This window comes from Athene noctua, chromosome 2 (assembly GCF_965140245.1).
Source record: "Athene noctua chromosome 2, bAthNoc1.hap1.1, whole genome shotgun sequence".
Classification (NCBI taxonomy): Eukaryota; Metazoa; Chordata; class Aves; order Strigiformes; family Strigidae; genus Athene; species Athene noctua.
The window spans coordinates 72,175,094-72,189,403 of NC_134038.1; the positions used below are offsets into that span (position 1 = coordinate 72,175,094).

The following is a 14,310-nucleotide window of genomic DNA, read 5'->3' on the forward strand; positions in this document are numbered from 1 at the left end:
GTGTTTGTTGCAGTGAGGGTGAGGTAGTTTTGAAGGAGTCAGGGTTTTTTCACTAGAGGCAAGTTTATTTGTATGCTTAAAGTGGCTACACTCAAAATTAAGCTGTCCATACAAAAATATGACCCTATTAATTGATAGCTCTATGTGCATTTGGCATTTCAGATGGAAATAAAAGCCTTTGTAGCTTTGAAACATAACAAAAAAACTCTGAAACACTGAAGTATCTCCTAGTTCTACATGTCATTTGAGCTGCTTTCTTAAAGCTGACCAGAAATACAGTTCTTGTATTTGAGTAGACTTTGCAAAGCTTTAAGCGTACTATCTCTCACAGATACTGTTGTTGTATTCTTTGAAGAATACATAAAAAGTGATCTGAATTCAAAGCAGGGTTTTATTATTCCCTGAACTAATATGAACATCACTGGACTGGTCTTTTTGAAGACAAGTAGCTTTTAATAGTCAGGTGGATAAAGCTTCCAAACTCACAAGAGACTTGATTTCTGTTGGAAAGGCATATTTGTGAAAAAGTTTCCTGTGAATTAAGTTGCACAGATTTCAAATCTGCCTTTAGGGGAAAATAGCTCAAAAGAGAGCTTTATGAAATGATGCCCTTGGCCTTTTGTTCATCTATGTTTAGAAGACTTGAGGAACAAGAAACTTTTTAGGATTTTTCTAATGCAGTTTAACTTGGTGCTTCTTTGCCTGAAAGTGAAGATCAGTAAATGGCTGCAAATGCGTGAAATATTTGTAAACCTTCTGAGCCTCATAGAATTAAATAAGGATTAAATTCCTGCCTTTTCAAGAACAAGATGGAAAGCTATCCTGTAGCAAAATGAAAGAAAGGCAAATAAAGCACTGTTTGTTTTTTTGAACTTGGGGTTTTTCTTATTTTTAGAAAAAAATTCAGAACACTTTGGGGACCAGAATGAACAGACCAAAGGAAAGAAATTGTGTAGTCTAAGTGCAAAATTCATCACACAATGCACTATTTTGTAAAACAAGACAAATATTTCTTTTTAATCACTAAAAAAATAGCTTTAGAAGCCTGAAGCAAACTGTCATTCAGTTTCCTTTAAGGTGATTGCCTTGCAACATGTCACTGCCCATTAAATCTCACCAATTTAATCCAGTTATGTTTTGACAAAGTTTTTTGCTGCTTTCCCTTGTTTAAACAAGTATTTTTCTTTATTTCAGTTAAGTGTGACTAGAACCTAGCCACGGAACTTAGCAAGGCTGTGGAGATGATACTTTCTGAAACATATTACTCACATAACTTTGAAGAACTGTAATTTTGCAAGGGTTTTTTTTTAATCTCCTCCATTTTATATTAGTTGTTGCCACAGCTTGTTAGTTGTTTCCAAAGTGCTCTGTCATTCTCCCACCTGATTAGTTTTATTAACTAAATCATTCAAACAAAAAGAAAAAAATTCAAGATGTTTAAGAATTGATTGAATTTCATCCTTTAAAGACAAGTTACACCATTGTTATAATGAATGAAGAGAGACCTTATAAACAACTCAGGTCAAGGTAATTAAGACAATTCCCTGTGTCATAATGTGGACTGTTTAGCATGATTGTGCTGACAATGACAATGCAAATAGAAGGATTTGGGGAGATAAGCTTACTTTTCATTTAAAAGCTATCACTTTCCATGGACATCTCAATGATGGAGGGGATGGTTTGAAGAAAAAAGAAAATAAATTGATGTGGCAATTCAAACAAATTGAAGATTAAGCATAAATTCACTTTGCTAAGGAAGGCTATTGCTGTTTGCTGAAAGGAGGAGGTGAAACTGCAAGATGAAAAATCACTAGTATCTTTCTGTTTGTGAGTGACCAGCATGTAGGCCTTCTAGTGACTGTTAAATTGATACTAGATAAAGCAAAGGCAGCAATGTAAATCAGTGTACTGCCAGCACTTTCTGCTATAAAGAGCTGAAAGCAGAATATAATTTTTATACATCTTAATTGTTTGGGCTGAGGCTTTCCATGCCATTTGTCTTCCTTGACGTATACATGTCATACAACAGTTTGTCAGGGGAAATGTTGAGTTTGCTCATTATAAAGATTCTTAGATCAGTTCACTGAAACTTTTGCTTCCGGACATAAAAAAAGACCTGGTATTTTCTCTTTCCAAAGAAATCTTTATAAATTTGACCATGTCATAAATGTCTTGAACAAACCTGTTGCACTGCAGAGGTATTTTAAAGGTGTCTCTGAACTGAACACATTTTGTGCTGTCAGATACTTGTGGAAGAAGAAAACAAGGTGGTTTTGAATAGTAAAGAGCTGAACAGAAGTAGATTAAAAATTTTAGGGCAAGGGTTATACAGAGGTATAATGAGGTGGGAACAGTGGTCCAAAGAAATGCTAAATGCCACTGCTCTTCAGAAGCTAGGCTTTAACCCTCATCACTGGGTCTCGGCTTTCAAGGTGTATTTGTGAAGCTTACTAGCAAAGAGCATACTTTTTCCTATTTAAAAGATAATAGGACCATTTCAAGGTTAATGTAGTTCTAGATGGTGAAATTTCTTCTCATTTTTAAAATTGAAGATTAAATTATAATCTAAACCAAAAAGGACATTAAATGAAGAGGTGAAATCTAAAATCAATTGCTTGAATTTTAAGAAAAGTCAAATTAAGTTTGATCTTTCAAGGCTAAATTTCCTTCTTTCTATATGATTATTATTCTAAGCTCTGTGTGTTGTTTTTCTGAAGAACACCTAATTTTTTCATTAATCAGGAAGAGTCATTTTAGGAGAATGAAACGAAGAAGCCTGTCTTTTGATGTAATTATAATAAGCAAGCCTGCAAGCTGCAGAAATATGAAGAATGTATATTTTTGTGGGTGGAGGTTCTTGACAATGAGATTATTTTGCAAATGTTACAGGAACCATTTGAAGCATTACTTCTGACAGTCCTGTGCCATTGCTTCTGCAGTCCCAATGGCAGATTTATTAGAAAAGAACATGTGTCTTTACCCTGTGTTTTTGAGCAAAATGTAGGATGTTAGCTTAACCACAATGAAGTTGCTTTTGCAGTAAGATGTCTTGAATTTGCACAGAAAGTAGGTACATCTTAACTTTTGGCTTGACACATTGCTGCAGCAACAATAACAATTATCAGAAGGACAGGAACAAATACCTTTGGACAGATATGATGTCTTAGACCTCGATATCTCCCTGCCAAGTAAACATGGGTCAATGTCATGAAGCAGCTAAATGTTGGCCAAATGCCTGATGATAAACTGGGCAAACTACATAATCCAGAAGTGTCACTGGAGTCCGTAAATTCTTTGGACTCTTTTTTTTAATCCATTCCTTTTAAGCTGATTTGTGGAAATACCAAATACATAAATTCAATTGATATCAGCCCATGTGAGTGCAAAAAACATAAGTATTTTTGGAACAACAAGGTCTATAATGTCAAGTTAGGCAGAAATAGCAGCTGGGCCACGAGCAACTCTTATAAATCTAAATTTGCAGAAAATGAGACAGTAAAACAGGACTAATAAAGCCCGATTTTGTAAAGATAAATTCTACATTAATCAGTCATTAGGATACTACAGTGATGACCATCATTGAAAACCTCAGTGCAAAAAAAAAAAAAAAAAAAAATCTGTGGAAAGGTTTTAAACTGACTTGCAGACAGTAATGGTTTATATGGCAACTTGAGTGTAATAAGAAGCTACCTCCTATTTTCCATTACCAGGTTTGTACAAAGAAGCAGGATCTGTCAGAAATGGTGTGTTTAAAAATAAGTATTGTTATTAGGACATGTGCAGTGGGGCTGACTCTGGGACCAGTAACTGTAATTCTAGCACTTTTTTTAAGGTATGAGTACTAGATTTTTGGAACCATGATGGTCTTCTAATGCAGGTTATTTCCATGTGTGGTGTTACTTGGCTGACATTTTGTGATTTTTAACATATGACTTTTTGTTATGACTGTAAAGACTTGAAGATTTTGTATTTAAAAAAAAAAAACAAACCACTAAAAATAGCTTTAAAAAAATCTGGACTTCATCAGAGTACTGATTTGATATCTTCTGTATGAAACATAAAAGTATTAGAATTAAAAAAATGGTTCTAACATATATGACTATACTGTTTACAGTAAGTTTAACTTACTAATAAAAAATAAAGTATTTAAAAATACTTGTGCATTTTAAAAAGCAAGTGATGTAATGGTGAAGTTTTTAAAACTTCAGTCATATCAGAAGAGGTCAACCAAAAGACTCAAAACTGAATGTATGAAAACAAATAGCTAGAAAACAATACTGAAGCTTGAGGCATACCTGGAATAATTAACAAACAGCTGTGTTAGTCTCTAGGGATGATAAGGGCATGTAATAGAAAATCAAGGTGATCACACCACAAGAAACAAATCTGAAGACTAAGTGCATGCTCTTACAGTGTATTCTTACTCCAGATAAGTCTTATATAACATGCTTGTTGTACTTTATGAACCCTTTTAAAAAATAAAATTATATATTTGAGCCTGAATTACTGATAAGTAAAACTTAAGTAAACTTTCGTATTTTCTGAGCTTGTAAAATGGCTTTTGATGCTACAGATCAATGTCAGTGGTTCTCAGTTGTACCACTGCTCTTATTCACAACTCATGGCTTGAAGTTCTTGATGAGTATGGAAGGTGACTGGATACTCACTCTTGGATAATTTTATAATGCATCAAGTCTTTGTTTCACCCGAATGCTGTAATTCGGATGTCTCTGATTTAAGAGAATCATCTCAAACTGTTACATGTAATTGCTGCGTTATCTCATTTCCCTTCTGAAGAGGTTCTGATTAAGCACACACAGATTTGAAAAAGAGGATTTTTAAATGACATTTTCTTGTCATAGTTTTGTATTTTTTCAATCTGTAGCATTTAAAAAAAATTTAAAGTATAATCATTTGATCAAGCTCAACTACATAATGGCAGCAAAAATGAGTAGAAAAAGGCCGAGCGTTTTCTTGCAGAAGTCCCAGTCATTGTGGGGTCTTTTGATCACCTGGATGATAGATGTCAATGCAATTTGTATTATGATAAGCTTGCCCATTAATGTTAGATTACATTGTCCACTTGGGCCTTATGCTAGACCTTTTAATTGTGATTGCTCAGGCTCTGCCCTTAAGAAGTGAAATATGAGCTGTGTTGTTTATCTTCATGTTCCTGGAGTCAACTGTAAACTTCTGCAGTTACTTTGACTGGAATAAACGCATTTCCTAGGACTCTACTTGGTACATAGGCAGTAGTTATTCTGTCTTCTGTATGTTACTAGCCTGCTTCCTGGGAGTGGAACCACTTTCTCAAGTGGAAGAGAAAAGCAAGCTGTTGAAGGCATTTAAAACAGGTCCTATATTTCAGTAGTTGTGCACTTAAGAGAAAAGGAAAAAAACTTTGAGAAGTCACTAGCATCATGAAAGCATTCTTGCGTTGACCACAGGGAGAGGCCAGTTGTTGTAGACTAATGCAATGATAAAGGAGAGTTTTATCTCGAGAGCTTGTTAAATGTTAAATCTAGTAATAGACATCAGTAATATGCAGCTAACAGTTTAACTGTTGCTAAGCTTGTGGAAGAAATAAAGGAACATGAAGCTTTGTCTCCATTTGTAAAGAGTGAGATCCTCATTGCATGACACAGCAGAGCTCTGTACTGTCTTAGTTTTTTTTCCTTCCCACCCTAATCACTGATTACATCTGTAAAAGTACTTGAGCCCAATCTCAATGCAAAGATGATTGATTTCATAATCAAAGTTAACAAAAATCTAAACTGAAAGAACTTTTGTAAAACCATTTTTTTAGGTATAATTCAATGAAAAAAGAGCTCTTCATACAACAGAATCTTAACTAATTATGTTGCTTCCATACAGAAAATTATCCTCTGTGGGTCATACAGAAGTCACTCATATATGTATAATGAACATGTATGTGAACAATATATATACTCTTTTCTAACAGAAACCAGATTTAGCAAATGTTGCAGGCAACTTTATATTATCACTGAATCTGTAAGTACACACAGACATACATATTTAGAATAGATTGTGTAGCCCCAAGCCCATGTTACTTTGATATTGTTCTCAGTAGTTCTTCTCCTGTTTTCAGCTGTTTCTTTAAACCTGTTCTAAACTATTATATAGTACTATTATGCATAAGTCTTGTAGAATTTTACCTCAGATGAATCAGTGATGTCAAGGTAGGTCAACCATCAATACATTTAAAAAATGTAACTTCTGTGATCTAAATAGATTTTTAACTTAATACCACATTTATTTAGAAAATGCAATGCCTTTTGCCTGCTTTATAAGAATTACATGTTCATACTTTACTCTGAATTTTAAAATGGCAAACATTTTCTACATTATATACATCTTATAGCATCTGCAGAATTGCTATGAAAAGTATGATTTGTATCTAGTAAACATCAGTATAGGAGTCATAACACTGAACGCTTTTTGAAAACCTTACTGTATTTTAGACAGAACAACAACACACCATCACTCATCTCCAGTACGTTGCTTGGCCTGATCATGGTGTTCCTGATGACTCCATGGACTTCTTGGAGTTTGTGACTTGTATGAGGCCAAAGAGAGTAGAGAACGAGCCAGTCCTTGTTCACTGCAGGTACTTGTGTTTGAAAATTCTGATCAGAGATTTGCTCCAGCCTTAGAGTAAGCGTTTGCTTTGAAAAATTTGTTTGCAAGACAGGAGATTCCTTGGATTAGATGAAAATATTGAACTGTGCAATACTAGCACTCGCTGCTGAAGACAGAAGCACTGGTGTTGTATCTAAAGGACGAGTTTCTTTTCTTTCACTTTCTTCTGCAACCTTTTGGTAAAATAGCTTAGTCATGTAATTATCACAGAGCTGATAATCTGTAGTGTAAATTGTTCTCCATTTTTATTCTCTACTACTGTTATAACCTCATTTTGAATGGTATTGCAAAGGGGTTTTTTTCTGCTGTTCAAGTGACTGTCAAAAAGCAGTCAATTTGCTCTTACCTTTTTTAGTCAAAAATACCAAATCAGTAAATTTAGATTTGTAAGCAGCTATAATTGTTAAAAATACATTTGCTTTAAGTGAGGTTTTAGTTTTATTTATATAAAAATTATTTTCTTTTTAATAATTGGCAGGAAATATTACTGAAGTTGCTTTAAAGATAAGCTTCACACTGTTACAATTTTATTAAGGACATCCTGTAATTTCTAAGGCTATTTAGCATCCTAGTATTAAGACTGTGATGTGAATCTGGTGCATTGCAAAAACCTAATTTTATAGACTGTTCTTCTGTTACATTTCACAGCGCTGGAATTGGTCGCACTGGTGTATTGGTCACTATGGAAACAGCCATGTGCTTAATTGAAAGAAACCAACCTGTTTATCCACTGGATATTGTACGAAAAATGCGAGACCAGCGAGCTATGATGGTGCAAACATCAGTAAGTGATGGAGAGGAAGCCTCACTTTCTGTATATATACTGCACTTGTCCAGTTTAAAAAAAAATATCTCAAATTTTTTTAAATTATCTAGTTGTATGAGTCTTCAGTTGCATTATATTATATTTCATACTTCCTATATTTGGCATAACAGTGTGGTGGCAAAAGCTGCTTTGCTTGTGAGGTGTGTATTAAAATTTTTGTAAGTATGTCCTACCTTGCCATTAAAAGAGAATTGATTTCTATACATTGCAAGTAGTTAGAATGCACAAAGTCAGACTTGCAAGGAGCTAGAATAATTTTTTGCTTTTCATTCTAGTACAGAGCCTTATAGGAAGTTATTAAACTGAAGATAAAATTAAATGTTTTGTAGTATGGTTTGAAGAGAGGAAATAGCTGTTTAAGGGGCCACTTTAGGCGTAGAAATTCAATAGGAACAATATGTGTATTTTTTTTAATTGTTCCACTACTCCAGTTTGAAAAAACAAAGGGCAAGAATGAAATTCAGGAAAAGCTGGGTAGTATAAGTTACTGAAATATGAAAGTAGAAGCTGATTTTAAGATGGAACTGGTTCAAAGACAATTTGAAATCAGGGGAAATTTTGCAACAGATTTGGAAATGAACGTATCAACATTAGAGACAAAGGATGAAGGATGGGAGGCTCTACTTTCTTGAGTAGAGGTTAGATGGTAGAATGTTGTGTGGGTTATCTTGGGAAACCTAAATGCCTCATGACAAATGGAAGCAAAGGAGTCTAGACCCACAAAGTCAACAGTTAAATTGGGCATTTCTGTCTGTCTGTCATCTTTAAAATAAAATGGCTTGGCTTCCATTTCATCAAGAAAAGGAAGAAGGTAACTTGAGAAGACAAATTCTATTCGTTAACAGATTAATGACTGCAGGAGCTAGCCTTATAATTGACTAGATGGGGGGAGAAGTCTTGAGTTATCGAGTGTGTGGAGGTGTCAGGAATTACAGTTGCTTGTGTAACGTTAGCTCTGTGAGCGGGGATTGTTCATGCATGTTGCTGGGGCTCTCATTCATTGTAGTATGAGTGCGTTCTCTAGAAGTGCATCAGGACTGTATGGTTGAGGAGGGAGTTGTCTGAGTCCCCTGCCTGTTCCTTGTGGAAATGGAAGCTGAGCATATGACAAAGGATGTCATGAGATGAGAAACACTAGCCTCGAGTTTTACGGAAACTGAATGTTGACTTCTGGAGTTGTACTTCTCTATGCGCCTCAGTTTCTAAAATGAACTGAGCAAGTTCAGGCTTAAACTTGCTAGAGGTGGTCATCTCTTTGAGAATCAGGCATGAGAACCTGAAGTAAACTCCAGCTTGCAGGAAGGCTGAGTCACTCCTGTTACAATAGAAATCAGCAGAAATTGTCCTTGCACTCTACAGTTTGATGTAACAGAAGAATATGGGGAATAGTGATAAATACACTGACAAATCAGACCCTGAGTGTGGAAAAATGAGTATCTAAAATAGGATCCTATACCTCGCTTGCTGTGTTCCAAAGTTCACTATCAGCACAATCAGGAGAGGGATGATCTGTAGCAGCAATACTGTGAAACTAAATTCACTTGTTATTTCTGAAGTATGCAGATACTGTTGTAAAAAGCCAATGAGCAGAATTGCCATACTGTGCTGTAAATGAGCCACAGAAGCAAGCACTCAGCTGTGAGAAAACAATACCAAAGAGCTGCATGTTAACATTTTGATCTATACTTGGTGCTCTATCACATTCCCATGCCTGGATTCCAGTTAGCCTCACTGCTCATAGTCAATACTCACCTTAGAGCTTCTAGGAGAAGTCATTAGGGATTGCTCTGTTGTAACAGCCTTTCCTGAAGCATGTTCAGCTGCCCTGTGAGGATTGTATGTGTGCTCCAGTTCTAAGATAATACTCATAACCAGATGCATGTTGTGAGTTAGTCAGACAGGGCATACTCAGTAGTAAGAATGGACTCATCGGAGCTATTAACTGTTCAGTTTAGTTTCTGCTATTAATCACATGAAATCACTGTGATTTCTTAAAGACTTGTAATTTGGTCATCAGGAACAGCAAAACAAAAGCTCTGACCAAAATAAAGCTACCAGAAAATTTGTGTAACTGTAAAGCCTTTTATTAAAAAAAAAAAAAAAAATAAAAACTAACCATTACATTCCATTAAAGAGAATTAGAGGTATAAAACAGTACGAAAAGCAGTGCTTTAGGATGTACATAGTAGAACTAGTTATCAGCTGAGTGAGCAGTAAGAATACATGCAACAGATAAGAGCAAAGAAAACAAGTAGTCAGTCTGAGTCAGAGGAAGCAATGCTGAAGTGCTCATTCTTATTTGTTCAGTAACTTGATCACACAAGTTAACTGAACTATTGAACAGAGCTAAATATCACACTTGGCTTGTTCAGGCAGTAGAAATATGCAAATGACAATAACAATGAAGAGAAAAGACAAGGTAATTAAGAAATAAAGACAAAAGAACAGTGTGATATTGAAGGTGGGAGTAGTTGACTGAAGGGTTGAAAGAAAAGGCAGGAAAATCGAGATGCAGAAAATTAATTTTCATCCCCCAGTTTTCCTTAAGTTTTTCTGTACTTTAGAGAAAATGTATGGCAGGTTATGGACAAGAATAACATTCCTAAATACTGGTATTTAAATGAAACCTAAGGTCCTTCACAGTCCAAGCATTATCTTTTATCGCTGTCCTTTGGGACATATCGGGGAAATGTTTCTAGATGCTCCTGGAGAGTTGATGAGAGCTGACATACAAGGGCAGCTGGGAGAACATTTCAAAGGTATTAAAAGAGATTTAGAAAAGTGAACCTGCGCTTCTCTGAATATATGATATAGAGCTTAGGAGAAAGGTGTTCATTTTGGGGTCTGACAATAGAGAAAAGAACTATCAGAGAAGAGTAGAGGTCTCCTTTGATCTTTGTAAATTCTTTTAAGTTTTCATCATCTTATCTTCTCAGGATTGTGTTAATCCACGTAGCTTGAATAAATTTTTATGACTTTTCATTCTGCACTAGTCCTATTGATAATGTCTCCTTGTATCTGAGAACGAGACTCACAGGCTAACTGCTTTTAACAAATAGGTATATCACGAGGTCATGGAAGAAATAATCTAATAATATAATTCAGAAAAGAAACCTTAATCTAATTTATCTAAATTGTGAAGACTTTATAAGAACTAAATGAACTTCAAGTGTTGGGTGACAGAATTAACGTGGCTGCTACTCTTAAAAAATGCTCATTCCAAAGGTTTTGATCCCATTCTGTTACAAAAGGAGATGTGTGGTCTGATCACAAATTGAAAGTAAAGGGCTCCATCCTCTGCAATAGTGTAGGTGGTTTTAAAAAAAAGTTTTAAGCAAGGCCTTTAGACGTATATATCCTGTATGGTAACTTTGAATGTGGTTTTGATCACATAACTTGAAATGTACCCAATAATATGTAACTGCAGGATTGGAAAGGTTAGAATACTTGTAATAGTCATATAACTACCAAAAAAATGAGATGTGTAAAGAACATAACTAGTTAAACTTAGTCAGAGAATCATATAAATATGCATAGCTTTTTCAAATAAGTCCTATTCCCTGAAATTTAAGCATGTGTTCTTTTAAATTTGGGGATTGTGTTTTCCTTGGTGTGAGATTTTTAATGCTTGTCCTTCAGAGAAGAGTAAATGTTACCTTTGTTTACTCTGAACACAGCCAGGAGAGTTAGATTTTCTCCTTCCATCTTTGTATATCCTCTCCTGTCATTGTCCAAGAAAAAAGGAAGCAGTTGGGACTGTTAGTCGTATTCAATACTACTGTATAATCAGGACTTTAACCATCCATAACTGGTTTTGTTTTTTCTTTCTTATACAGAGTCAGTACAAATTTGTTTGTGAAGCTATTCTTCGTGTTTACAAAGAAGGATTGGTTCGACCACTGGATTCCAGTTAGCACAGCAGTGAAGGATGAATTCTTTTTTTCCCCTAAAAAGACTGCTCTTTAAGTAAAGCAAGGGCTTATTTCTGAAAGCAACTAGAATGGACTAGAAGCCCATGAAAAGACAGATGAGCACATTTGAACTGTGGCACTTTAAATTTCTCAAGAAGATTGCTAAATCATGTACAGTATAACAAAGTCATGTAGATATATGAGAGCTATTGTGTGTAATACACTTTATTCACATAGACAACCATAAACAATCATGGAAACCTTAGTACGCATCTTTTACTGCCTTAAAACACCCTTCACTTTGGAAGTTACAAAGGTCCTTGTGTTTCCTTTTGAGATGGAAAAAAGTAAACTCATAGTTGAAATGATTCAGCCTAAAAAGATATTTAGTATCTTTGTATTGTATGAAAGCTCATTGAAGGTGAATATTTGTAACTTCCTTACTGGGATGCTAAATATTCATGGAAGTGTAACCTTGACTTCTAAAAGGCTGGCAGAAGAGCTTTAAAGGCTAATGCATAACTACTGTACATTAACAACTGGAGGAATTAAGTATTCAGTTACCATAAATCTATTAGTAAGTGTGCCAGCTGTTATAATATGCTTGTTAGAAATCACATCTGCTGTATGTGATGCGCAAAATAATGCTGCATTTATGCAGATGGTACAGTCTACATCTTCTGTTGATCAATTTTCATTTCAGCTTGTCCTTTTAATAGTGACCTACTTACAGGTTCAGTTATTGTACTCCTTCTGTTTCTGCTGTCCATCTTATACTTGTTTTTCACTGCTGTTTCTATTTGTGGACTGAAAACATTTTAACTTAAAACGAGGTTTAATTCTCTATCACCTTTGTTTCCATGTGTATTTATGAGTTCTCAGATGTAAATGTGGATTAATGTTGCACACAAGTACTAGACTTTTGACTTACTGTATATGCAAAGTAGTCTAATCCAATACTGGAAGAAAAATTACTACTGAACCCCTCAAGTACGTTGCTGCTAATTCAAGGTGTGAAGCTTAAAAGGGCACAGGTGTTGCTAGTGTTCAGATGGTGATAAAATGTTGACTTGCTGCCCTTCAGCAAAAACTGCTTCTATCCAGTGAAACACAACTCCCTTTTGCAAGAATTCTGCAGATTTACTGTGTTTCTTGCTTTATGGAAAGGCAGATAAATTCGCATGAAGATTTACATGGAAAGAGAGAACGAATTTGTACATTGATGAATAATTCACCCTAAGGTACACTGGTCTCCATTTCATTTCAAATGGGAGAATTGGACTTTCTGAACAATATAACCACATTTGTATGATGTTAATTTATTTTGTGTGTGCTTTTTGACTACCCTGAGATAGTTCTTCATTTTTGAATGGTGTTTTAAAAAAATATATTCTAAGGGACTGTTTAAAACTGTTATTTAAAAGATTAGTCCTAAATAAGGAAAAATTTTTATGGGGCATATTAGCCAGATGTTTATATGTGTATAAAAGAGGAAAATAGGTAATTTTCTTTTTAGATATATATATACACACACACACATATTCAGATATATTTTAGAATTATGGTTTGTATTATGGATATTATCATTTATATCTGGAGTTTCATTATAGAAACTGCCGCAGCTGTACAATATGCATCTCTCATGTTACCAGAAGGTTATATTTTTTTCCCCAGGAGATAGCTGAAAAGTGAATGTAGGATGTGTTAAATGGCTGACCTTTATCATCTTTAGGCTTGGTCCTTTCTTCAAGATTACATTATTAGCTATAGGTAAAGAAGATATGTGGTTACTGTTTATTGATCAAAAGAGTTTTAATTGGAACACGCAGGGTAACTGGCAACATGGAAAGCTTCTTGGCTTTGTTATGTTGAAGGGTGAATAGGTTGGTGCTCATTCTTAAATACTACATTCCAGATTTTACTTTCACCAAGTTTTTGTAATGTTTTGAATCATTATCCTCTTGCTTGATTGGGCACAGACTGGAAGGCAAGAGACCATAACTCTTGTTCGCTCTTCACTTGCTAAACTGCATGAGGTCACCCAATCTGTCTGTGATTCCAAATGTAAAATGATACTGGACATGCACATGTTGCTCAGGAAGCTTTTTTGAAAAATGTGTGTGGAAAAGTTTTGTACAATTGCAGGCTGCCTGCTGCTGTTAGGGATAATATTGAGCAATGAGAAAACCTAGTGGCTCTCTTCTCACTTGAGGAGTACTGAGCTCTAAGGAATCTGTGCCTGCTGGGTGGTTAACAAAAGCCTTCCTTTTGTTTGTGTGTGCCTTTCTGTTAAGATATTTCTTTTTTGGTTTATTTTTATTTTTTTTTTAAGTTTTGATGTGCCCAGGTCTCAGTCATCCCTTGTAGTTGGCATAACATGCAATTAATGGTTTATCAAGAAGTGAAAAAGGCAAGAAGTTAAAAAGCAAGAAAATAAATAGCAAAAAAATATTTAGAGCATCTCTGTGGCATCTATTTCTTTCATGGAAATACTTGATTAAACTTACAGTTTGTTTGTGTTTGTTATTGCTATATTCCTATTGCAATTTATGTTTATTCCTGTTGAATATGTATTTACTAAAACACTGTAAATTTATCCTTTATATAACTTCAGTCTCAAGATACATGGTAGAGGCTTGACTTACATTATTATGTGTGTGTTTAAAGGATGATGGTCATGTTGTGACAACAAATGCTGCTCTTGTTCTGGTAAACTTAGATGGTTCCAGTAATACCATTCATGAACTCTTATTTGGATTTTAATAAGTTGTTTGAAATTGTTGGCCACTGAGAGACCATTCAAAGCTATAAAAATAGTAATTTCTGTAATATTTGATTTATTTTTTTGTAAAACCATAGAGCAAATATTAACTACACAAGTATCTTGTACATTGTGTCCATCTTTATTTCAGT

At 34.8% G+C, this 14,310-nt stretch overlaps 1 protein-coding gene across 1 annotated transcript in view; it reads left to right on the top strand.

Moving 5' to 3' along the window:
- PTPN3 (protein tyrosine phosphatase non-receptor type 3) overlaps nt 1-12,779 on the top strand; it is a 129,642-nt gene extending 116,863 nt beyond the window's left edge. The window contains exons 24-26 of the mRNA XM_074897808.1: nt 6,483-6,628; nt 7,309-7,444; nt 11,323-12,779. Coding sequence (XP_074753909.1) covers nt 6,483-6,628; nt 7,309-7,444; nt 11,323-11,400 — 360 coding nt within the window. The 3' untranslated portion in view covers nt 11,401-12,779. The remainder of the gene's footprint in view (nt 1-6,482; nt 6,629-7,308; nt 7,445-11,322) is intronic.
- Nucleotides 12,780-14,310: the final 1,531 nt, after the last annotated feature.